General features: G+C 42.1%; 1 protein-coding gene across 2 annotated transcripts in view; it reads right to left on the bottom strand.

The window, feature by feature from the left end:
* ANKRD28 (ankyrin repeat domain 28) overlaps window positions 1-25,408 on the bottom strand; it is a 139,039-nt gene extending 113,631 nt beyond the window's left edge. The window contains exon 1 of one of the 2 annotated variants that reach the window (XM_030008972.2): window positions 25,312-25,408. In XM_030008972.2, the coding sequence (XP_029864832.1) occupies window positions 25,312-25,338 (27 nt within the window). In that variant the 5' untranslated portion in view covers window positions 25,339-25,408. Of the gene's footprint in view, window positions 1-3,477; window positions 3,542-25,311 lie in introns of those variants that run through there. The other variant, XM_041122305.1, reaches the window with a different exon arrangement.
* Window positions 25,409-25,728: the final 320 nt, after the last annotated feature.

Here is a 25,728-nt window from a genome sequence, read left to right as displayed (position 1 = left end):
TCAGATGCACATTCAATTTGGATTTTACCTTCTCCCCACGCTGTCAGAAAAGGCCTACCAACACACCAGAAAACTCATTACAGTAATTTAAACTTCTCCTGTCAGCATCTCTTCCACCACCTGAAACTGTTGCAAGCACTACACATGAAAGGCAGCACCACATGCAGTAAATACTTAACAGTACTACTGTAGTCAGTGACAATGAACCAGAACCAATAGCCTTTACCCATTTAAATAACTGATGTTAAGCAAAGGTTAGATTTAATTAAATTCATAATATTTAATCATAATTAAATAATTTAACAAACACATCCAAGAAATGTTTGAAACTACAACTACTGAAGCAGGAAAGAGATGTAATGAGAACACAAACATCTGCTGGTTTCCTTCTCCTCTTATTAATGTTGTAGCAAAGGCTCATTTACCACATGGGTAACACAGGATAGCTACCTTTTCTCTCAAACTGATCTTCTACACAGGCTAGTACAAAGACATACAAATGATCATGTTTTATTTCTGTAACCACATGATAAACGGCTTTATTTTGCACTATTTGTACTCTACATGCCAAACTTACCTATGGTCAATAAAAAATTATCATATTCTATCACGTCATTAACACACAAGTTGCAATGACAGTTCTTTTAGATTTACTTTCTATATATTAAATCTTGATTAGTATCATTTCAAGATTTTAAACACAGTCATTTCTTAATAATGATCCCATGCAAAAGCAACTAATAAAGTCTTTATAGTACTTTTTTTTAATTAATACCATACATAAACTGATATTATTCAAATACTTTACCTCTGGAACAAAGAATTTAAGTTTAAGAGAGCAAACTATTCTTATCCAAGCTTTAGGGAGACAGAGTCATCACTTTAAGCCAAGCATTAAGAAATCACACATGAATCACAGAAGAGTGACTGTGATATTTAAAAATATAAAATAAATCCAAAGATAAGCTTTCCCTCCTTTCCCCCTACCTGAACAAATAGCTTACTGTTGTCTAGTATATATGCAGTCTGGTATAGCCCTTCAATTTGATTAGCTTTATTAAAACTACACTTTCATTGGGACACACACATACCACACACAAAACAACTTAGCTTAATCCAGCGTAACAGCAAAAAGATAAAATGGAGACCAAGAAGGAGAGATGAAAGTGAACATAGAAAGCAAGAGAAACACAGCAATTTGCCATCAGAGGGAGCATGAGCCTTAAACAAAAGCATTCAGCTTCCAGATGAGAGCAAATATGCAGCTCTGGGGCAATTATAAACACCTACACAGTTTTAAGGGAGGACTGGTCCTCCAAATTTTTGTTGATAAACAGCGGCAAGAAAACAAAGAAAGTTGTTTTTGAAAAACAGAGCTACTATACAATTTTTATATATAGACAGACATGGCCATGGGACAATGAACACCAACTTCAAGTTTCACGTGCTGAAATTAGTAATTTTAAATAAAAGTTAGGGAAGAGGTGCTCCTGATCCTTTTTCTCAGTAAACTTTCAGTAAACTTAGTGCCTTCAAAAGGAAAAAAAGATACTGTATCAATATGGAGCTTAATTTTGGTTCTGACTGACGTGAAAAGGGACAAGCTGAACAAATAAGGCACTTGACTATATACCAGCCTGTACTTTATCCCATGCTCTCACTTCCCCTTTGCTGCTGCTCTTCAGTGCCAAGTGTGACTTCACACTGCATGCTCCTCAGCATTACCTGTAAAAGCAGATCCTCAGCTGAGGCATGGATAAAAGAGGGGAGAATGTTCCTAATAAAAAAAGACAATACCCCCCCCCCCCCCAACCAAACACACAAGTTCTTAAGCCTCCTTTTCTATCCCTGCTGCTGAAGAGAGAAGAGAAGCCATTTTTCCAGCATATTCAAGACCTACCGGATAAGGTCTAGTCAACACTAAAGCTCTATTAGGCTCAGCCTATTTGAGAAGGGAATATGTTTGCTGATTTACTCACGTCCCAAGTTGCAGAATACACTAGCTTCCTAATACACTAGGTAAAAATAGTTATCTGTTTCAGAGGTACTGAAGAAGTAGTAGAGTAGGGTTACAGTACCTCAGGGTATGTTCTAGATCCAAATGGTGGAGCAATTTTCTTCAGTAATCTTCATTTTTCCTACTTAAAAGTGGCCTCAGCAAAATCAGCAGAAGTCTGCCATCTTTTAAAAATTAAGTCAATTACATTTTAGTCGGGGGAGGGGGAAGGGAGAGACTGCATGCCCAATTCTAAAAGGAAGGTGAACTGCAATCTGATTGAATTATAGCAAAATAATTCTAGTTGGCGTGGGGGGAGGGAAACATCTTTTTCACAGGAATCAAAAGCTGGAGGCACATACTTGGTGTTAAGTACCTCGCCTGCTTAGGACAAGTGTAAATGAGTCATACCATCTGTACTCACATTCAAAGGATAGTCTGGCAAGATAGCAGGGAGAACACAAAGCAGTATGACATTCTGCTCTTAATGTTATGGAAGCAGTTAAGCTGGAGAGTAGAGGAAGGCTTATCAGTTAAAATAAGACCTACCTACAGTAACAGACACTGAACACCTTATTCTCTGAATTCATAATTCTTTGTAGAATTCTACCCAGTAATCTACAGTATTACAGAGATACCTATGGACCTACGTATAAAGACACTGCAGAGGCTGATTAATGCTGTATTTCATATGAATGTATTTACCTCACAGAATAATGCAGGAGACGATTAAAGTAGAAAGTAAATAGATTGGAGCAAGAAGTCATTCCAGAATATCAATAATTCAGAGAGAAGCTATTTAAGATAACCATTTGTTACAAAGACAAGACAAAATGCATTGACAAAGGAAAAAAACCAACCAACAGAATCAACACTGGCAAGCAGCCTTCTAAACCAAGTTGTGCTGAGCAGAGTAAAAGCAATAAACACATCGGAACAAACAACAAGGACCTTGCAAAGACACAGTATGAGACTAATCCCAGCAAACGTGGAAGTCTCATCCAAAAAGATGACTTGTGGCAGCATCTAAGCGAAGGCGGACAAAGCCATTGCCAGCATCTGGAGCAATGTGCCGCAGAAGGTCGATATTCTCAACACAGCTGTGTGGGTGGGTGACCTGAATTCATGGAAGTTATAACCAAGGTGTAAAGGCTTATCATGAAACAAATTACTAATACTAGAAAAAATGTGCAAAATTTGGGTTTCTTTATTCTTCTTTTTAAAAGTCCTGGGAAGTTAAACTAAGTGGAAGGCTCAACTTAACCAACATTATTTTTGTCGCAATAAAAGCAATATATTTTAAAATACAACTAAGCTTTACTTTGGATCTCAGGATATGTAAGTCAACATATCTGGCACCTAAAGTTCCATCTTTTACATCAGATGAGAGTTTGTAGTACTAGATGATGCTAAAGACCATTTCAACATAGCACAAACACATAGCTTATTTATGGTGGTTACATTTAAACTAGAGTACTTACAGGAAGGACACCAAGTTCTCCCAAAGATATTCCTGGATATCTTGGGGGCTGGAAGGGGGAGAATAGACATCCATCTGCTGTTCCAAAATCCTTGTGATAATTTGGTTATATTTATACCAAGCTTTGAGGAGCATTAAATGTACAATTAATTTAAAATGGTATCTTACTTTCTCCTCCTAGTTTTCATGCCTTCATTTTTTAGTTATATGAGAAAATTGTTCACTATCTTAAAAAAAAAAAAAGAAATCTGATCCACTTAACTTGGTTTATTTACTAGATCCTCTTAACTTTTTGTTGGTTAAAATCAGGCATGTTATTTCAGAGCATTCTGTAGGTTATATTAACAGCATTTACAATTCCAAGCAGGTTTAGCAGCAGCAGATATTCCCAAGGATGTCTGCCCCCAGTAATCACAGTTCACAAGTAGGTACATTACCATAAAACCAATATCATTAATATATATGTCCAGCTGTGAGCTGAGTTCATTTGGGGGGAGGAGAGGATGTGAGGGGGTAGGAGAATGCTATGCCATACCATTTCCTCAGTGACTACCTATTTACCAAGGACTACTGCTCGGAGGAGCTTCGCAGGCAAATGAAGCAGTAACTCAAGCTGTTTCATCATGAATCAGCAGAACTGTCACAGATCATGGCAAAAGTATTATACCATTTTTAAGTAAAAGTAGATTCAAAAATAGACTTAAGAGCACTCCTGCTGTTGAATCCTACTTAATGATTTGCCATTCAGAAAAAAGCTTTGAACTTGAGCAGTTTCCTAGCATAAAACAAGAAGTGAAATAATGAATCCGCAAGCCTGGAAAACCATGAATCTATGAAGCATCCCAAATGACATTAAGTGAAAAGACATGTTGATCCTCTGATGTTCACACCACTATTAAAAATGAAAAATGATCAAGGAAGAAGAGAAGTACAATCCTCTAGAGATTCCAGAATCCTTTACCTACATGTTATTTCAGTGTGTGCAAATGTATCTCTTCAAACAGTAACTGCTTATACAAAAAGCCGTATCAACTTTAAAATTTCTTATGATATACCTGGGACTGACACAGCTTAAAAAAAACCAAAAAAACAAAAAACCCCCAAAAACCCCCCCAAAAACCAAGCCCAAACTACTGCAGCTCAGATACCATTTTTATGGTCTTCAATTTCGCTTTTACAATTCTTTTTGTTAACTACTTCAGAAAGAATTTCAATTTAAAAATTTGTGAAGAAAGCAAAGCAAGCAGAATATGAATTCTGATCTGACATAACATTAAGAGGACAGATAAAAAGATAGACAATAGCATTGCTCCTTAAACTGAGAGAACAAATCTTTAAATACTATTTCACACATCTTTTAGCAAGGTAATTATCTGGATAAAAATAAAGTAGCGTGCTATGAGTCACAGCAGTTTATATATAAATCAACCCATCAAGAAAGTTCACAACTGGGACAGGTTTTTTAGAACCTACAGCAACTTTTCAAAAACACCGTACTTCAATAAGACCAGAAAAGCGTAATGCTTTCCAATCTGAACAGATGCTTGTCACATTCAAAGAAAAGATTACAGTTCAAGAAGTGATGTTCATACACGTTAAAATCAAAGAAGAAAACACAGGTTCAGAGCTATTCAAATCCACTTTTGTCCATAGTAGGTTACCTCTCAAAGGTTACAGTTCAGCTTTGCAGAAACCTCAGTGCTTGAAACACAACAGGACTGAAGAGTTAAAACCCCTCAGATAACTACTATCTAACAGTGACTTTCTGGTACATAGCTGTCACATATTTTAGAACATCCAGGGGAACATAACAGTTAAAAATGGGTATTGGGTAGAGGGAGGAAAGCATCACATACTTTAGGTATCTGCCAAGGAGCCGATCAATAGTATTTATAGGATAGCAGGGTGGCAGTTGTTGAGGGAATCTTGTACCCATATATCACCTTTAAGAATTTGGGTTTTACTTCATGGGTTTTAATCATCACAACTTAATTTCCACGTGTTTGAACTTTAGCATTTCCAACCAACCTAATATGAGGGTGGGAAAAACAGGAAGAAGGGTTAGGAGCATTTTAGAAACTACTGCAAACTTAAATGTCTGTCAGAAAGAATGATAAAACATAAATCTTATTTCAAACAAAAAAAAAATCCATTTGCAAAATGAAATTTAGTGATAAGAAACATTCAGCTTATGCATTAACAGGAACAAATCATCACAGGTAAAAACCTCCTCAGAGTTGTTTCCCCCTCTCCAAAAGGAAAGCAATACATTTTAAAAGAATATTTTTTGAGTAATTTCTGAAAGCAAAAATAGAGGTGCATCCAAATGGCCTCACTGGATCTTCAGTGAGGAAGTGCTACAACACATATGGAGTAACAGTGCAAGCAGTCATTACTACCAGGGCCAGCCACCCAAGCAGCAGTTGTCTTCTTAAGCCAGGTAACAGACAGCCCTACCAGAGGGGATGCGATACTCTACCTGATGGTCACCAATGCAAGTGAGCTAATCGGTGACATCAAGCCTGGAGGCAGCCTGAGCTGCAATGATCATGCACTGGTGGAGTTTGGAGTCCTCAGGGATATGGGTCAGTCGAAGAGTAAAGTCAGGACCCTGAATTTTAGGAAAGCAAACTTGCAGCTGTTCAAGGAGTTAGTCAATAGGACCCCCCTGGGGAAACTGCCTTCAGGGACAAGGGAGCAAAACAGAGCTGGCAGACCTTTAAGGACACTTTCCCTAGAGCAGAAGAGCTCTTGATCCCCGGGTGTAAGAAATCAGGAAAGGAAGGCAAGACACTGACATGGCTGAGTTGAGACCTGCTGGTCAAACTAAAGGGCAAGAAGGAAATGCACAGGCAGTGGAAGCAGGGACAGGTATCCTGGGAAAAGTATAGGGACACTGCCCAGTTGTGTAGGGATGGGGTCAGGAAGACCAAGGCACAGCTTGGCAAGGGATGCAAAGAATACTAAGAAGGGCTTCTACAGGTATGTCAGCCAGAAAAGGAAGGTCAAAGAAAGTTTACCCCTTTGATGACCACAACTAGCAAACTGGTAACAATAGACAAGGTGAAGGCTGAGGTACTCAACAATTTTTTCACCTCAGTCTTCACTGGCAACCTCTCTTCCCACAACTCTTGAGGGGATGGACCGCAAGACAGGGACTGGGGGAGCAAAGTCCCTCCCACTGTAAGAGATCAGGTTCATGATCAGCTGAGGAACCTGAACATACATAAGTCTATGGGACCTGATGAGATGCATCCCAGAGTCCTGAAGGAATTGGCTGACGTAGTTGCCAAACCACTCTCCACGATATTTGAAAAGTCATGGCAGTCAGGTGAAGTCCCTGATGACTGGAAAAACAGAAACATTGCACCCATTTTTAAAAAGGCTAGAAAGGAGGACCCTGGGAACTACCAACCTGACAGCCTCACTCTGTGCCTGGGAAGATCATGGAATAGATCCTCCTAGAAGCTATGCTAAGGCACATGGAGGACACGGAGGTGATTTGAGACAGCCAGCATGGCTTCACCAAGGGCAAGTCCTGCCTGACCAACCTAGTGGCCTTCTATGATGAAGTGACTACATCAGTGTACAAGGGAAGAGCTACAGATGTAGTCTATCTGGATTTCTGTAAGGCCTTTGACACAGTCCCCCACAACATCCTTTTCTCTAAATTGGTGAGACATGGATTTGATGGGTGGACTGTTCAATGGATGAGGAACTGGTTGGATGGTGGCATCCAGCAGGTAGTGGTCAACGGCTCAACGTCCAGAGGGAGATCAGTGAGAAGTGGTGTCCCTCAGGGGTCCATACTGGGACCAGTACCGTCTAATATCTTCATCAATGACATACACAGTGGGATGGCGTGCACCCTCAGCAAGTTTGCGGACAACACCAAGCTGAGTGGTGCGGTTGACATGCCTGAGGGATAGGATGCCATCCAGAAGGACCTGGACAAGATCAAGAAGTGGGGCCATGTGAACCTCATGAGGTTCAACAAGGCCAAGTGTGAGGTCCTGCACCTGGGTCACGGCAACCCCCAGTATCAATACAGGCTGGGGGATGAAGGGATTGAGAGCAGCCCTGCCGAGAAGGACTTGGGGGTACTGGTGGATGAAAAGCTGGACATGAGCCGGCAATGTTCACTCACGAGCCCAGAAGGCCAACCATATCCTGGGCTGCATCAAAAGCAGCGTGGCCAGAAGGTCCAGGGAGGTGGTCCTGCCCCTCTACTCCACTCTGGTGAGACCCCACCTGCAGTACTGCGTCCAGCTCTGGAGCCCTCAGCACAGGAAAGACATGGACCTGTTGGAGTAGGTCTAGAGGAGGGCCACAAAAATGATGAGAGGGATGGAACACCTCTCCTATGAGGAAAGGCTGAGAGAAGAGAAGGCTCCAGGTAGACCTTACTGTGGCCTTTCAGTACTTAAAAGGGGGCTTATAAGAAAGATGGGGACAAACTTTTTAGCAGGGCCTGTTGCAATAGGACAAGGGGTAATGGTTTTAAACTAGAAGAGGGTAGATTCAGACTAGATATAAGGAACAATTTTTTTTACGATGAGGGTGGTGAAACACTGGAAGAGGTTGCCCAGAGAGGTGGTAGATGCCCCATCCCTGGAAACATTCAAGGTCAGGTTGGACGGGGCTCTGGGCAACCTGATCTAGTTGAAGATGTCCTTGCTCACTGCAGGGGGGTTGGACTAGATGACCTCTAAAGGTCCCTTCCAACCCAAACTATTCTATGATTCTAGTTTATGATTCTTAATCCTATTGACTCTGTCTTCAAAAGGCCATTTTAAAAAAAGGCAGAAAAACATAGCAAAATACATGGAATAAGCAGCTCTTCGAATAGACTTAAAAGTCTGCAATTTCATATAAACATTTCTAGCACTGCTAATGCACATCCTTTTTTGTTGTCTTAACAGCTTTGAGGCTATTGTTACAGGACAAAAACATGGCTTTAAGGTGGGACACAAGAAGAGTCAGAATCAACTACTTTACTGGGAACAGAGGTGTTAACTGTATCTATACAAGCTTTTGACGCAGGTCAATGAGCTATAGCTTTTATTTCCCCAAAATACAAGGTCTAAAAGAGAACTGGCCGGCAGACTCAGAAGCGCGTTTTCAGCGTATGGATGTAGCAGCACCTCAATCTTACAAGAGGCCCAAAGCAGTCAATGACAGGCCATATATCTGAGCAAAAAGCATGATTTGCATTTTCCAGTCCAGTGTGGTTCCATTGGAAATGCAGAGAATGCTTCCACACGCTTCAGGACTTTCTTCCCCCAGGGAAAAACCCAGTTGCCTGAACAGAATGCAGAGCCCAACATCTCCTTTACCTGCACTCTGCCCACTGCTTAAAGCTTAAGTCTTGACTGTCACTTACACACGAATGCAAGAGGAAAACTGGTGTTGTTACCTGCCATACACAAGTGCCATAGCTGATTCTACTACATCAATACAGCCTGCAAAGGGAGGAAAGTCAGGTGCCTTTGACTGCAAGAAGCTGGTCATCTTCTCTATCTGGTCAGAGGACTGCTGTGTATAAGAGCACAACTTTTATGTTCAGCAGGATGTGGCCATTACAGGGGGGAAAAAAAAAAAAAAAAAAAAAAAAAAAAGGATTTTTGCAAGGCAAACTAAGGAGTAAAAAATTATTTAAAAAAAAATATTATTACATTTCACAGACAATGGAATACTGAAAGGGGTCTGAAAGAGACAGGTTAACTAAGCCTACCTGCACAGTGGACACAGACATTCCCAGGAAAATTAATCCCAACTAAGTAATCCCATCAATCTAAAGCAGATCACTTAAACCAAACCAAGACCTTGCTTATTTATAGTTAAGTGGCATTACATTGACTAAACAGAATTCACTTCCAAAGCACATTCAGTTACCTCCAAATACCTAGGTGAGGTGCTCTTAAGAATAAATTAGTCAGATTTTTCCTTGACAGACAGCAACCCAGGGAGAACTGTCCCACAAGAAAATTTAACATTTTTCACTTCTTCAGGGGTGAGGAGGATAGGGGTCAGGTGGGAAAAGATTGCGAGAAGACAACCTTCCAAACATGGAACCAAAAAGCGATGCACACTAAACAGGGTGTGATCCAAAACAACCAAAATCAGAGAAAAAAGAACCACCCTATAAAACTAGTATTCCAGTGAACGTACCACACCTCTCCACAGCAGCGAAGCAGCGCTGCAGCAATTTCTCTGCCCTCGGTCCTAGACTGCTTAAATCCCTCCACAGGGAAGAAAGAAGCAAGCTACCACCAAATACTTGTGAAGAATACACTGCCTCACCAGGCATACCCCTCTTCAGAACAGACAGCTGAATTCTTTAGTAACAATTTTTCAACTAATTTCTACCTGTGTTTAGATGAAGGGCAGACCCCATCAAATCAAAGTGAATTATCTTGGTTTGGATTTTTGCTTTTTTGATGCATTTAAATAGCATGCGATAACCTTTACAATGCATTAATTACTCCACTTTTATTACTTTTGCTATACTTTTTAATTTATGATTTTATAAGGGCATTTAATAAAAACAGAAAATAAAAAAAAAATATTTTAAGTTGTTTTAATTACATGTGCCACTAATTAAAAAGCTTCCAAAAATGTCTTGGGATAAGCAGTCATTTTATGAAGGAAATACTATGGACAGTTAGTGAGCTGAATCAAACACTTGGGGTTGGTCACAAAGTCTGTCAAAATTTTAGGATTAGTACAATTCTGTCAGACTTCACTCTGTAAATGAAGCTTTTCTTTTCCCCAGCTTCTTCTGGTTCTCAACACTGCACAAGCCGAGTAAGACAAGTAATTGTAAAGAAAACACCATTTGTTCCAGAAGAGGCTACTGTTGTCTAATGCCGCTTTCAAACAGTGGACTTTCACAAACTTGTTCCAACTGCTTAGCTCATGACTTCCGTCCGTGAAGCAGTTCGAATTCAATCCTTTGGCAACAAATATATACTACTTAAGCATTATTTTTTTTTAATTCTTTGAATGCAAGTAGATGTTATACTTAGATCTTAACACGTTATATTCATATATTTCCCTAATGTAATTTTTACATTAAAAATTCCCATCCTGTTCTGTACACCCACAAGCTGAACATTCCTTCAAAGTTCCCACACTCCACGCCAATAAACCACACTGAAAATAGATTAACCTTTTGTCTAGTCTTATCACTGAGAACCTTTGTACAACATAATGCAAAAAGCACAACAAAAAGTACTCCATATCTCTTTTAAGATAGGGAACATTAAGTACAGAATAGCAAAAAAATTATCATAAATGTAACTTAATTCACAATGTTGAACCTCATTTTTAAACACTAATAGCCACATAATACAGGTGTTCTCAAAACTTTACATACTTTTAATAACTTTCATTTATTTCAGCATAGCAAGTAAGATTCTGCTATCCTCTCATATTCCCTCCTCTTACAAAGAAAATCTAGAATCAGATACTTAGGTAAGTTTTCTTAAATATCAAACTACTTTTCTTACTAATGCTTTGCAAAATACTTATTTATTAAATGTCTGTCAGCCTGTTTCCACCCCTATCCCCTCCACAGTCCCCCCTCCCCCCACACCCCAGTGTTCACTTGTTTATGTTTTACACTTTTATGTCACCCATGTGGGTTTTGACACCTACTAGAAGCAGCACCAGTTACTATCCTCCAGTCACCTGCTCTAGAGCCCAAAGCAGAGACAACTGACCTACTCATGAAGAAGCCCCTGAATGACTGCCTAAGATTTTTAGGCAGATATTAAAAAAATTTAATGCGGTGCTGATGAGCAGTTTCAAGAACAAGCATGAATCAGAAGCTGTAACCTGACCTTCACTGAGTCTTCCCTGCTTACTTCTAAAAAAAAAACCAAACCCCAAAACCCAACAGCCCCCCCCCCCCCCAAAATACAAATAATTAGGGCTAAGGGCCCTGACTAAAATCTTCCATATTCTTTGCTTCTTAGTTCAAAATACTTATAACAAAGATATCTCATAACAAACATACAGGTGATATGTAGATAACTATTTATGTGGAGCCTGTTAAGTGCAATTTTATTAAACCCTTGTTTTCCAGAGTAATTATTCCCAGTGCATTCTCACAGTCAAAAGACATGCTCCATTTTTTTTTTTAAACCAAGCTTTTCATCATTGTTTATTCCAGAAAATTAAACCAGAGTCAAATGCATGAATAGTCTCATCCATAACCCCCTGGATTAAACAGCTTTGCAGCAGGATCAAACTGGGAAACAGAATGAAGTGAGGAATAGTCCATCTTGATAAGGTTTTCATTAATGGCGATTCAAAATGCTATCTTTTCTAGCTGACGATAAAAATATTTACACAACCAATGTGCTTCTGTTGTGGTATCCATACAACCATACTAGGTGATATGTGGAATACAGAACAACAAGTTTAACTACTATTTTATATTTCAATTTCCTATAGAGCCGAGATGAAAAATTTTCTTCCATTACAGAAGACTTAAATTTATTCTTAGACTGACATGCTTCATTAATTACTACTTGTAGAGAAGTGACCAATTACTATTTTAGTTTATTTCAACTTAAGTCATTTTTCGGAGTGTCTTTTCTTATATTTCCCTACCCCAAGCATATATCTCTGTGCAGGGAGATAGAGGGATCACTAGTCACAACAGGCATGACTCCAAGCTGTCACTGGATGGTGTCCAAGAATTAGAGCTGCACACACAGAAGCGTACAAGGGGGTTAAGTTGAAGGGCTTTCTGTCCATACATGTTTCTATGAGGGAAAAATCTGCAGCAAGCTCAGACTACTTTTGGCATATAGTTTTCAGGTAACTTGACTACCTGAACATGATCTTATACTTTCACTGTAACCTCTTGAGAAGAGATGGAAGGCAACAGCAAGTTTGTGTGATGTCATTTTCAGAGCTCTAGTGGTAAACTGTGAGTAATAGAGCACGTAATCAGCCTAAGAGGAGAGAAAAACAACTTTAAAATGCTGCAAGAAAACTGGCGCACAGTTGTCATATGGGAGATGGGAAAAAGCTGAGGGTCCTGAAAGGCAGCACATGGGGTAAACAAGCATGTTACAGAGGAACTTTTCTTGTTTCAGTGTTTTCATAGTCAGTGTAAGTCAACACAAGATGTTATAAATAGAAGCAGACATCCTTAAGACCCTAGGTTCTCTCACAATTAAGGAGGAATTCACAACCACACTCAAACCCCAAAACAAATGGGAACCAGACAAGAAAGTTAAGCATGTTGCTGAGTTTCAAAACACATTCTAAAAAGTTTCAGGCCAACAGCATTAAAGTTACTTTCCCAGAGAAAGAGGTCCAAGGCAGACCACACTCAAGTTCCTCCACTCACCCCTCAGCCCACAAACCAAAGGTTGCTCACAGAAGACACCTCTTCTGTGATTACAGGACTGCTGTCACAAAGGAAGACGTTAGAGTAAGTTTATCTGAGCCAAAACACTCCTTTGTAGTTTCTACTTAGGAAAACTTTCAAGGAACAACTTCAGTCATATGCTAACCTAAATAATTTGTCTCTCCCCTCCCTTTTCACCACTTTGCAGAATAAAAGAATGAGTGACTGCTTAAGCTCAGCTGCAACCAAATATCAAACCGTAGCCTTAGGCAGGAGATCAGAAGCCAGTGAGTTTCAATCATCATTGTTAGAAACTTTGCAAACAAAAAAAAAAACAGCCCAAGGAGAAGCATGTCATTAAACTCCATCCTAAAATTATGAAACTCCTACTCTTTCATGAAAATTTACCTACTCCACATGACTTTAAAGATCGGGGTTCATTCAGGCAATGTACTCTATTTCTCACACACACACAGAGTCCTACCCTACACCAGAAATACATCAGCATTCAGTAGTTCATGTATCTGTATTTCCTTCTCCTATCTGTCAGCTGAAAATGTTGGCCTTCGCTGTGGTAGATAATTTCCACGTCACACAATTAGCACAGTTTTGGCTGTTAATTAACCTCTTAAAAGAGGAACAGAATAACAAGAGAAACATATCCTAATGTTTCTGCCTGTACTGCACCTTGCTTGTTACAGGTCATTTTCATTGTTTCTTATCTAGTGAAAGAAACAACACAGTGCAAATATACACCAAGCAGTTGCCACCTCACTTCTGCAGTCACACTGTACACTATGCGAAGTAAGAACTTAGCATTTTGAACAGGCATCCTGTGACAATGCATTGCTTCACAGCCATGGTACATGTCACTTCACTCCACACAAGAGTAGGTCATGAAATCCTGAGGTCAAATTACATCATTCCAACAATTCCTCCTCTTTTCTTCAGTTATCCATCCTACCTTTACAAGTTACTTTTCCCAAAAATAAGTGGTGTCAGGCAACACAAGGGAAGCACTAGTGGGCACTGTAGTCATGATATATAAAAAAAAAGGGGGCAGGGGGGGGCTTTTGTGAACATGTCTAAAACACGTATTTCAGTAAAGGCAGTAAGGGCTCCCACAGCATAGAAGGCTGAACTCCAGACATTTCTGAGACCTCTGCTGCAGGCACATTTGTTCTGTCTTTTGCTTCAGTTAACTGGGGCCGACTGCTGCCACAAGACCGAGCTTCAGGCCTAGAAGATTTATTTCTGCTTGTGGTCATTCAGGAGGCAAAGAGCCAATTTTCTAAAGAAATTATTCCAGAACGACAGTTCCAAAATGACTTTGCAACACCTCCAACCACCACGGAGGAGAGCACTGCTAATACTGGTATGGCAAGCTTCCAGGGAAGGGGAGCTAAACTTCTCCTCTGACAGTCTCCACAGACACCACTGGCTTTGCTATTCCTCCTGTCATTTGAACAGATACTATTTCTTTGCCTTATGTAAGTTCCAGTGAAGAACTTTATAGAAGAAAACGTATCTCAGTGCTCCCTCATGTAAGGGGTTGGATGTCAAGACAGGAAACCAGTCTGATACCCTAAATGCTTACAGTATTTTGTACAGCCATTGCAAGAGAGAACCTTCCAGATCAAGCTGAGGTTGAAATGCAAAGATGTAATCAACAGCTTTTTAACAGTCATCCTAATTTTACTGCAAAATTCTTCTACTACTTGTGGGCACAGAGTCACAAACCATGGTACTTCTACTTTGATGCTAGTAGTTATTCTTTAATTATGTATGCAATGAGTTTAATACTTTAATGATTACTAAAGCAGTTTTAACACATATGCAGAGCATTGCAGGAATTTTATCAACCTTCAGGTGAGGAAACCTCACAACTTATCTGTTCAAATGCGAACTATGAAAAATATCACTTTTTTAAAAGCAATTATGGCTTGTTAAATGTTGTGAGTCTTTTAAAAAAAAAAAGCCAATTCACAATGTGCAAAGTTGAAGCCCTTTCAAAAATAAAAGATGTGGCTGCATGCAGCTATATTTGCCTTTCCAAGATGACCAATTTGATATACTTGACCCAAAACCATTTTTTGCACCTCTGGGTGTAGAAAATCAGTAGAAGGCACTCTCTTCCCTGTATTCTTCACAGTGTTAGTTCGAGATTATAGATGCTGGGAGAGTCCCCTTCCTGTGCTGTAGAAAGATACAGCAGGTAGGAAAAGGAACCAATATGTTCAAGTCATTGCGAACAGAGCTCCACAGGGTATCTGAATACCTGTTGGTTTTTGGATGATCCTCGACTACAAAGCCCTGAAGTTCATTAGAAGAAGATTTTGCTGTTCACTGACACTGACAATCTGTGATATCCTAACCATTTCTGTCCTTCTCATTCTCACTTTAGTGCTTTACAAATCCCTTCACCTTTCTTTTGTTCTTGTTACAAAGACCTTCAAAGAACTCCTCACTTGGGCTCTATTTCTTCCGGAGTAGATAAATTTGACTATTATCATGCCCGATTGCAGTAATTATAATTTGTTAAGCTTACAGTAAAAAGAAGAATAGACAAATGTCTACAGACAAGTCATAAAATGTTACTTATTCTTTACTTGAAAAGTTCTATTTTAACATGACTACTCAGTCTGTGATCTAAGTAGTGTTAGTAATCTTTAAATGGCTGTGTGCTTGTGGACGGAAAGAAACAAAACATAACATCATGGGGTAGGAGTGGAAGAAATAAATGATGAGCTGGGTGGTTACTACAGGATCAGAAATGATAGAGGACAGTAATGGCATTTGCAACCTTGCAGGTGACAGAAGTGAGAAGAGAAAGTGTTCTTCTGCAAGTCCTCCTTAATACTGAAAATTATCCCCCAGAATGAAAGAATGCTTAAAAAAAGCAACAAATACAGCAGAGCTGTAAAACAAAATACTGCTCCTGGAACTGAGACAGGAGCAAAGGAAATGAAAGCTATCCAGCAGTACCAATACAGGGTTCTAATCTGGCAAACAGACTGCACAGCAACACAGTATCAAGCGTAAGACCTCCTTCTATTGATCCTCATGTTTCAACATGGCAAGAACTGAACAGAACTCTGCAGTCACAAAGGAACAGAGGTAAGGGGCAGGGAACTCCATTAACATGCTATTTCTGAACTGGTTTTGCACCATGACTTGGGACATTTTGCTAATTCAAAACGTAACCAGAAAAATAAAGTTAGCATTTTGTTTTTCTTCATCTGTTTATTTTACGTGTGCTTGTCCTTCATTTTGACCTACCAACAATACTTTGTGGGGTGACACTGGCGAGAGAATGAAGCATTAGCAGCAGTAGAGAAAAATCAACAGACACCACACAGGGATCTGAGGCAGGAAAGAGACATCCGTGCTCAGGATGAAAAGAAAAACTTTGCATAGACTACCTGCCCATCATGAGCAATAGACAGAAGAAGCAGATGACCTAAAGATGGGACGGGGAAGGAGAGAATACCAATTACCCCTAACATTATACAAAACTGAGTCTGTAGTGATGGATTTAAATGACTACATTATGCATTAGTTACAGATTATGTTAGTATATAAATAACTACAGAACTTCCTGAACATGGTTTTTTTTCCAACCAGTTCAGCTGTCTATGACTCAAGTAGGTCCTTCAGCTAGGAGCTAGGTATATCCTTGGTCTCTTGTGCTGCCTGCCACTGGATGACCACATTCCTGAACAGAAGGTTCAACTTCCTCCCTGTTAGAGGTACCAGTACAGATGGAGCTACCAAATGTAGAGGGCAAACAGCAAAATCTTGAAAGAAAACACTGAATTCTTCACAATTGTTCGAAATTCTGTAAGCTCTAAAAAGGCTCATTTTGGCCTCAATGCTATAACTACTGCAATTTCATTCTCATTTTGTCACACTGACTAGAATCCTTGCTTGTGCCCCCTTCTCTTCCTTCATTAAGGTACTGTTCTATCTTCACTTTGCCAAAGTAAAAAAAAAATCCAGATGTACCCATGCTTTCTCCTCTGCACAGGATGGAAGTGAAGTACAGGATTTCAGAACAAAGTGAGAATGAACCTCAAGTATGATTGCATGATTGCAGAATGACGAAGAATAACTTGGGGCAAATGCTCATCAGCTGGAATTAGGAAGGCCATTAAGTGACAGTTCATTGTTTGAAAGTATGTGCATTGGTTTTGTTGGCAAGGTTTTGGTAGCGGGGGGGGTTACAGGGGTGGCTTCTGTAAGAAGCTGCTGGAAGCTTCCCCTGTGTTCGAGAGAGAGAGCCAATACCAGCCGGCTCTAAGACGGACCCACCGCCGGCCAAGGCCGAGCCAATCAGCGATAGTGGTAACGCCTCTATGATAACATTTTTAAGAAGAAAAAAAGTTGGGACAGGCAGATTCGGCAGCCGGAGAGAGGAGTGAGAACATGTAAGAGAAACAACTCTGCGGACACCAAGGTCAGTGAAGAAGGAGGGGGAGGAGATGCTCCAGGTGCTGGAGCAGAGATTCCCCTGCGGCCCGTGGTGAAGATCATGGTGAGGCAGGCTGTCCCCCTGCAGTCCATGGAGGTCCACGGTGGAGCAGATATCCACCTGTAGCCCGTGGAGGACCCCACGCCGGAGCAGGTGGGTGCCCGAAGAAGGCTGTGACCCCATGGGAACCCTGCGCTGGAGCAGGTTCCTGGCAGGACCTGCGGATCTGTGGAGAGAGGAGCCCACGGAGCAGGTTTTCTGGCAGGACTTGTGACCCCGTGGGGGACCCACGCTGGAGCAGTGTGCTCCTGAAGGACTGCACACCGTGGAAAGGACCCATGCTGGAGCAGTTCGTGAAGAACTGCAGCCCGTGGGAAGGGCCCACGTTGGAGAAGTTCGTGGAGGACTGTCTCCCGTGGGTGGGACCCCACGTTGGAGCAGGGAAGAGTGTGAGGAGTCCTCCCCCTGAGGAGGATGAAGCGGCAGAAAACAACGTGTGATGAACTGACCGTAAACCCCATTCCCCGTCCCCCTGTGCTGCTGGGGGGGTTGGTAGAGAAGCCGGGAGTGAAGTTGTGCCCGGGAAGAAGGGAGGGGTGGAGGGAAGGTGTTCTGAGATTCGGTTTTTTTCTCATTACCCTACTCTGGTTGATTTGTAATAAAGTGAGTTAATTTCCCCAAGTTGAGTCTGTTTTGCCCGTGACGGTAAGTGATGAGTGATCTCTCTCCTGTCCTTATCTCGACCCACAAGCTCTTTGTTATATTTTCTCTCCCCTGTCCAGCTGAGGAGGGGGAGTGATAGAACGGCTTTGGTGGGCACCTGGCAACCAGCCAGGGTCAACCCATCACAGTATGGAAACATTAAACATTTAGGATGGCTTCACAACAGTTCAGGACAGTCAAAAATAGAGTAACCCATGCAAACAGGCAAAGTTATCCGCAAAACCTGAACATTCACTAAGTTCTCCTAATATGAGTCAGTTTACAATTAAGCGGCATTTTTTCCTACTCTGGGGCAGGAAAGCTTCCCCACCCACCCCTGTAAACGTAGTTCTGAAGTTTAACAACACAAGATTAAGCAAAGTGGGTTTTTTTTCTTGTTTTACCCAAAACCCCAGTTTTAGAATAGGCAGACCTTTGCTTTACACTTCTCAAATTCAAATATAGTTTCAGTAATTTAGTGAGAAAGCCGTTTAAGTGTTCAGGCTGCCCTAAACAGGTAGGCTTTAGTCATGTAAACAGCAATCTACTTACGTGGTATTGTTCACTCAATTCACATACATACATTACTGTAGAAATAACCAATGAAAATGTAAGATTATATTCAATTCACAGTAAAGAGCATCTCATTATTATAGGAGAGAAGCCATTAAGAGCTTCAGCTAACAAGTAATTCCTCAATCTACAAGTATGCTACAGACAACTATTTTGCCCCTCTTTCATTTGCGTATCACTGCTGATGCTTCCTCTTTAACTCTCTGCACCCACTCAGCTGGCTACAAGTCTCATCTTCCTTTCTCTCTCAGCTGCTCAGTCCCATCACTCTTGCATTAGCTCTATTTTTTGTGCTGAAATGGGTCAGTGCTGTATAATTCATCAACACCTGAGCAATCACAACTGAATTAACATGGTTAAATGGTATATTCCCACCCCTTGGGTGAGAGCGCTAGTGTCGTTACAAAGGAGAGGAAGAATAACATTCCCTGATATTTCGGAGCTTAAATATTAAGAGTCTGTCTTCATTTGCACAAAGGATAACACCAAGACACCTTATTTCAGATTCATCTTCAAATGCCAATTAGAACTTGTCCTCCATCCCCAACAACGAAGGAAAACAAAACCCTCAAGAATCAGCACCGTAAGCACGCTCCCAGCACATAGCGATGGACTGCTTTGTTTATTTTTTTTATTGGTGTGAAATGTTTTGTGATTTATATTATGATATGGGTTATTTAAACACAAACATTATAAATAACTTTGAAACAGTTAGTCACTGTAACTAAGGCAACGAGTCTCCCACTCAATTTCCAGAAATAGGAAGAGAGGAATAGAGGTAAGAACAAAATAAAAAGTTGGCAGGAGCAAGAAAACAAATGATCAGATATTAGTTTGACCTCAGGAAGGCCCAGCTGACTAGAGAAAAAATAAAAGGTACAGCAACCGAGAAACAAACTAGCTGATAAAAGATGAGGTGTATAACACTAAAGATATTTAATTTCAGTCATCTTATTGCACAACCCACTTCAGTGAACGGAAACAACGACAGAAATCTGGGAATGTAACAATCTACATCAGATTACTAGTTCAGAGTCTCAGCAGCTACTAGTTTCCTACAGGAATCATCGACTTTTTTGTGGGTGCTAAGGAAGTCAATTCTTCATAGGCAAGCGCACATTTGCCTCATTTTTTCCCCCCCGATATTTGCCTCCAAGTAATGGTCACAAACCTTCGATGCTATCTACATGAATAGACCTTTATACCTTCACAGAAGGCCACTGAGTTAACAGGATCTGCCATAAGGATCTGACTGCAGAATCAAGGCTTGCTTTGTTTCTCCCCCATTTTTTTTCCTTCTTTTTTTTTTTTAAAAAGTTTATTTTCTTGACTGAGAAGAACTGCTTGTTCACAAGTCAAAAGTTCCCGAGTTATCATCAGGCAATCTGATCCCCCAAAAAGAACACGTGGTAGAACCAGGTTCTCTCAACACATTCTAATGGAAGGGCTGGTAATTACTTCGTATAACAAGATAAACGGAGTTCAAGTTACTCAAAGTTTTCCATCAATTAAAGAAACTTATCTTTTCAGTACACACGAGTTCTTACCCTGGGAACACAAAAATTAACAATAAGACTTAATGTGTCTTGACAAGTATTACAACTCCCTAATTTAGTTATCTTGTATATAGTTAAAACAGATTAGATCCAAATTTTAGGAAGAATGTGTGATGGAGAATAGAACACAGAGTGGTTCTCAACTTCAACAAGATTCCCAAAAGTAATTTTTTTTAAAGAACAGTACTTTAAAGTAACTTCTACCAAAAAAAATTAAACACGTATCTCATTAGGCTATGTCTGAACAGAATTTGTAGAGCACTAACATGTAATTCCATTCCCACCATATCCCTCCCTCATCGAACAGCAGCAGCTCCTTTTCATCACCACAGGAGACCATTCCTCCTCTTAGTGTAACAAGGAACTAGTTGGGACATTTATTCTTGGCATGAATTCTAAAAGAATGAAGTCTAATGTTGGCAGTAATGAAAATAGCAACCATAGAGGCATTCAGAGTGTTCACTATGACACTGCAAACATTTGTTTAACTGCCAATTGAACAAGATCCATCTCAGCTAAGAGAAAGATATAAATGGGCAATAAAGAAGTCAGCGCTCACAGCCTTCAAGGACTTTCAAGATAAGTGGTCACTCTAATATCTTCATGCAGTTGTTCATACTCCGATCCTTTCCACTCACATCTGACTTGTGGGAATAAATGCATTGCCTCAAGCACAGCCTAGTAGTCATACAGAAAAATCCCATACAAATTCCTTTCAAATGCCCAGTATTATGAGCCCTAAGATTTCTTCCTATTACATATTTAAGATTCAGAGAAAACAGGAAATGCATAATTAAAACTATGATGTACTGAAAGAAAAAAAATAAAGCTTTACCAACTGTAATGACGCTGCATCCAATGTGCTTTGCCACAAATAGTTATATAGCTGCAAAATTAAAGAAAAAATTCAGCCAGTTTTGATCAGAGCTTCATGCATTTCAGCAACACTATACTGAAATGTAGGTTTGCGCTAGCCTAAAAGACAACGTGTAGGCTTGTATGCAGGTAAGGCTTGTAACAGAAAAGCAACAAATCCCTCGGCTATTATGCAATCCAAATTTCACCTACCCACTAAGAAAAACTAGGCTGTCAATTACTCCTTAGGTGTAAGAGAGACTAACTTGCAACGCTTTAAAGCAAGAATCTACCTGTTCTGGGAAACAGTTAATGTACCTAGAAGCTATGACTGAATTGCAAAAAAACCCAGAAGACACTTAGCCTTTCACACTTAGCTCTACAGAGTTGAGGGGGCTTTTGTACAGGACAGACCAAGGTATACCATTATGGAGACTCACAAGCAGGTTACTCCTTTTTCTTCCCCCAAACCCCCAAAAAAGGTCTGATAAAACATCAGTGCACCTTGACTTAAACTTTGCTTTCAATGCAGTTTCTTACAGGAGAGTACCACAATGTTTCAGGAAGAAACAAACTTTTATAGTTTCCTTCTCACTTGGCATTTCAGCAGTTAAAGCAGCTTCTCATCTAGAAGAACCTGGTATACAAGCACCAATCTATGCAGATAGTACGAAGGCAAACAAACTGAAGAGCAAATACCTTTATCATAAGGTACACTTACTGGATTCTTCATCTCTACCTTGAATGGCTTAACCTTCAGTGACAGAATTTGCAGATTTGCTTCCTCTGTTTTTAAACATTTCCATCCAATATTGCACAAACCAAGAGCAACGAGAACAATCTACAGCTTCTAACTTGACACTGGAATGATTGCTCTTTCTACTGCAGAGTTAAAGTTTGCTGTTGAGCCTTACAGGTATCAACTCTGTTCAATATAGTTCAATTTAGCTTCAAAGGAAATTTTTGCAAATATGGCTTATGGGGTTTTTTGATACCTAATATACTTTGAAAGCAAACATTAAGTCACTTCTGAAAATGCAATGTACACCCTCAATTATTTCAAAACTTTGAAAGATATTCCTACCTCACAGGATTGCAAAGCAATAAAGCCTAAGCAGTGTTAACACGAATTTGTAAAGAATGTACCTGCTGGCTGCTTGCTGAACCCAAGGAAAGGCCTACTCTTCTCAGTGCATGAAAAACCTTTATTCTGAAAGTTAAAGGTAACAAATCAGCCTCCAAAGACAACCAAATATTTGAGCTTCACAAACACGTTAAGCATCTGTAGGATCAAAGTTTTGTTTATCAGTGTGCTAAGTAAATTAAATCAACTGCAAGGGGAACTGGGATTTCACCCTCTGAGGTCAGCTAAGAGCCTCAGAGCAGAATTTCTCACCTCATTGTAAGTTCTCACTGCAAGCTAGCGTAAAAGCAGCACTTCACTTGAAAAACTAAACTAAACCAAGTGTAAGAAAATATCAAGCTGCTTGTATGCCCTAAGTCTACCTCTCCCCAGCATAATTCTGACATTTAAACAAGTAATGCAGAGCCCTTCTACATTATCAAAGAACAAAATCAACAGGTTTATGTTGATTTTGGAAAAAAATAATCTTGATAATTACATTAAAGTAATACTTAGTAGCATTTTTGTTCCAGACAGTTATTAGTGTGTCTGACTGTTATAAAAAGAAACTAGCAAATCACTTCCCTCCTTCTTACTAGCTGAACGGTACAAACAACAGAGGAGCCTTTGCGCTCCCTCATGAAACAGCCACCACTTAAGACAGACAGACTCACTATAGGGACTACAAACATACATGACAATTTACTTTAGTCTAAATGAACACATCACTATGAAGCAAAGTATATGGTTCAAGCAAACAAGAAGCATGTTTCATGAAAAACTGAAGATAAACAGCTCTACTTTCATATAGTACCACAAGTTGATTTTTATAATGAGCAAGTGGTGTTATAATCTTAGCACAGCATCTAGTCCTGAAGTCAAGACATCTTGCAGCATACTGCACACGAACACTGACCTGGAGGAATTATCTGTAAATTAGCAAAACTAAGATAATTCATGCTAATATGATTCCTCATTATTTTTGGCATTCTTCAATAAAGCAATTTTAACAGAATTTAGTTTGTAATAACTGATTTCTCAAGCAACTGACACTTACCCACCAGAAATACAGCTGCTGCTAAAAATCACTCCCTCCACAAAAGCCTCTTCAAAACCAGCACTCCCCTCCCTCCCTCCTTTCCCTGCCCCTAGCACCCCCCTTTGAAGTGAAAGAATACTTCAATTCCCAGTGTATCAGTGCACCTTTATAGATCCATGAGGCTTCTAAAACAAGTCTACCTCACGCTTCTGGATTAAAACCTGCATTATGACAGAAGCTGAAAGCCTCACACGCATTACTCTGTCAGACCAGTGGTCCCACATAGACCAGTACTTCACCTCGGCATCAGTCAATAGCAGGATCCTTCCCAGAAGAAAAGTTCTGAAATACAGCACTTTCATGTTAACGTAATCATGATGATGGGTTTTTTCTGAGTTATTTCACAATGATTACTTGCAGAAGAGTTGTACTTCTTGGATTTAACAGGAGGACTTATTTAATACAAGAGATAAACAAGTGTTCTGTTCCTGTGGAAAGCCTCCCATGAAACCTAAAAGGAAATCTAACTCAAAGATGCTACATGTATTTCAGGTCCACAATCATTGCTTATTCATAGATGAAGTTCTAAAAAAAATATGAGACTTCACCAAGTTTACACACAATACAGCAGAACATAAAGATCCCAGCCCCGTATTGCTAAACGTTTTTTAGAACAAAATCCCAAGGGACCATGCAACTTAAGTGTAAAAAGACAGAGGTGTATGGAGACTGATGAAAGGACTAGCAGGTAACCATGAGCTGAAATTGATCAGCATAATAAACAGACACAGGATACCAGTTGCCTAACCACTGCCAAGTTTCTAGGTGGGTTTTTTTTTCTGTGGCACTTTTTTGGGGGGGGGGGGGGTCTCCAAGCATTACAGTCAGTTACCTTAAGGAAGAGTATGGAGGAGATCAATAGCAGGGTGTATGAGTTTTCACAGTGAATTTGGTCTAACACACATGAAAACACAAGAAAACACATTTTCTAGCAAGCATCTTTTTACAGGCAGCAAACTGGCAGAGCAGACCCTCCCACCTTTGTATCTTGAAACTGCACAAGAGACAATAGATAGGACAGGGGAGACACCAGAAAAGGACAGAGCAGCGAAGACAAGTGTTTTTCATAAACTGGGATGGAAACCGAAGAGTCTAGCAAACAAAGAAGGGTGTGATGCGATGAAAGCCACAAACCACTACGGGCACGAAGAACCTTTTGCTTTGCAGAAGGGGAGCGCGGACTCGGGGAAGGTTTGTCAGGACCACGGAGGAGAAAGATACAGCAGCCGAACAAAAGACTTTAAAGAAGGGCCTGAAAGGGAAAGGTGATGCGGGGAGGGACGGGCGGGCAGCTCCCGGGCACGTGAAACTGCGAAGGGCAGCACTGCCCGGCTCCGGCAGGAGAGGAGCCAGCTCCCGCTCCCGGGCACGCCGCCTTCCGCCGCGCCTCCCAGCCGCCGCAGCCGGCTGGAACCCCGCACACCGGGCAGTCCCTCAGGCCCAGGCTGCCTCGCGCTGCCCCAGCGGCGCCCGGAGACCTTTCCCTTCCCAAAACACAGGCGCGGGGCCCGGCTGGCCCGGGGGAGCCCGCAGACACCCCCCTCGTCACCCCTCCCGGCCCTCTCCTCCGCTCCCGAGGCGGGGGACACGGCAGGGACCCGCGGCCGGAGCAGCCCCGCGCGGGCAGGGCGCCGTCCCTCCCTCCCTCCCTCCCTCTCGCCGCCCCGCCGCCGCGGCGGGCAGGGGAGGGCAGGGCAAGGGGCGGGCGGGCTCCCGCGGCCACCTGTTAGGCCCGATACCTGCGCGGGGCGGCGGCCCCCGGCCGCCCAGGGGGGCCACCGAGGGGGCACCGGCGTCCGCACCGGGAGCACATGGCGCCTCCCGCCGCCGGGCGGCCGCCACCCAGCCCCGTCCCCGCCGGGCCGCGGCAGCAGCCATGCTGCCTCCCCCTGCCCGCCGCCTGTCACACACACGCGCGCGCGCGCGCGCACACACACACACACACACACACGCACGCACACGCATGCATGCACAAGCACACCACAGCGAGGAGGGGGCGGGGAAGGGCGCGCAGCCGCCGCGCCCGGCGGCACCGGGGGGGGGGGGGGGAAGGAGAGGCGGGCGACGGCAGCCGCCCCCGCGCACCCACCTGCTCCCGGAGTTTGAGGAACACCATGGCGAGGCCGCCGCACCGACCGGCCACCGCCTCCGGCCACCAACGACTCGGCTCCGCTCACCGCCCCGCCCCCCCGCCCCGCAGCCCGCGCGCCGGCCACGCCCCCCTCCTCGCCCGCCGCCGCCGCGGCCGCCGGCGCCACCCCGCGCCGGGGCCTCGCGCCCAACTCTCGGGGCGGTGGCGCGCGGCGGGCCCGCCAGGGGCGGGGCCTCCTCCCCTCCCCTCCCCTCCCCTCCCCTCCCCTCCCCTCCCCTCCCCTCCCCTCCCCTCCCTCCCCGCCGGCCCCGCCCCGCCCCGCCGCCCCGCCCCGCCGCTCTCCTCGCGCTCCCGAGGAGCTTCCTGAATTAACCGCCCGCCGGCATCAAAGGCACCCGCCCGCGCCGCCGGCCG

Source organism: Aquila chrysaetos, chromosome 3, assembly GCF_900496995.4.
Source record: "Aquila chrysaetos chrysaetos chromosome 3, bAquChr1.4, whole genome shotgun sequence".
NCBI classification, from domain to species: domain Eukaryota; kingdom Metazoa; phylum Chordata; class Aves; order Accipitriformes; family Accipitridae; genus Aquila; species Aquila chrysaetos.
This window is presented reverse-complemented; position numbering and strand designations above follow the sequence as displayed.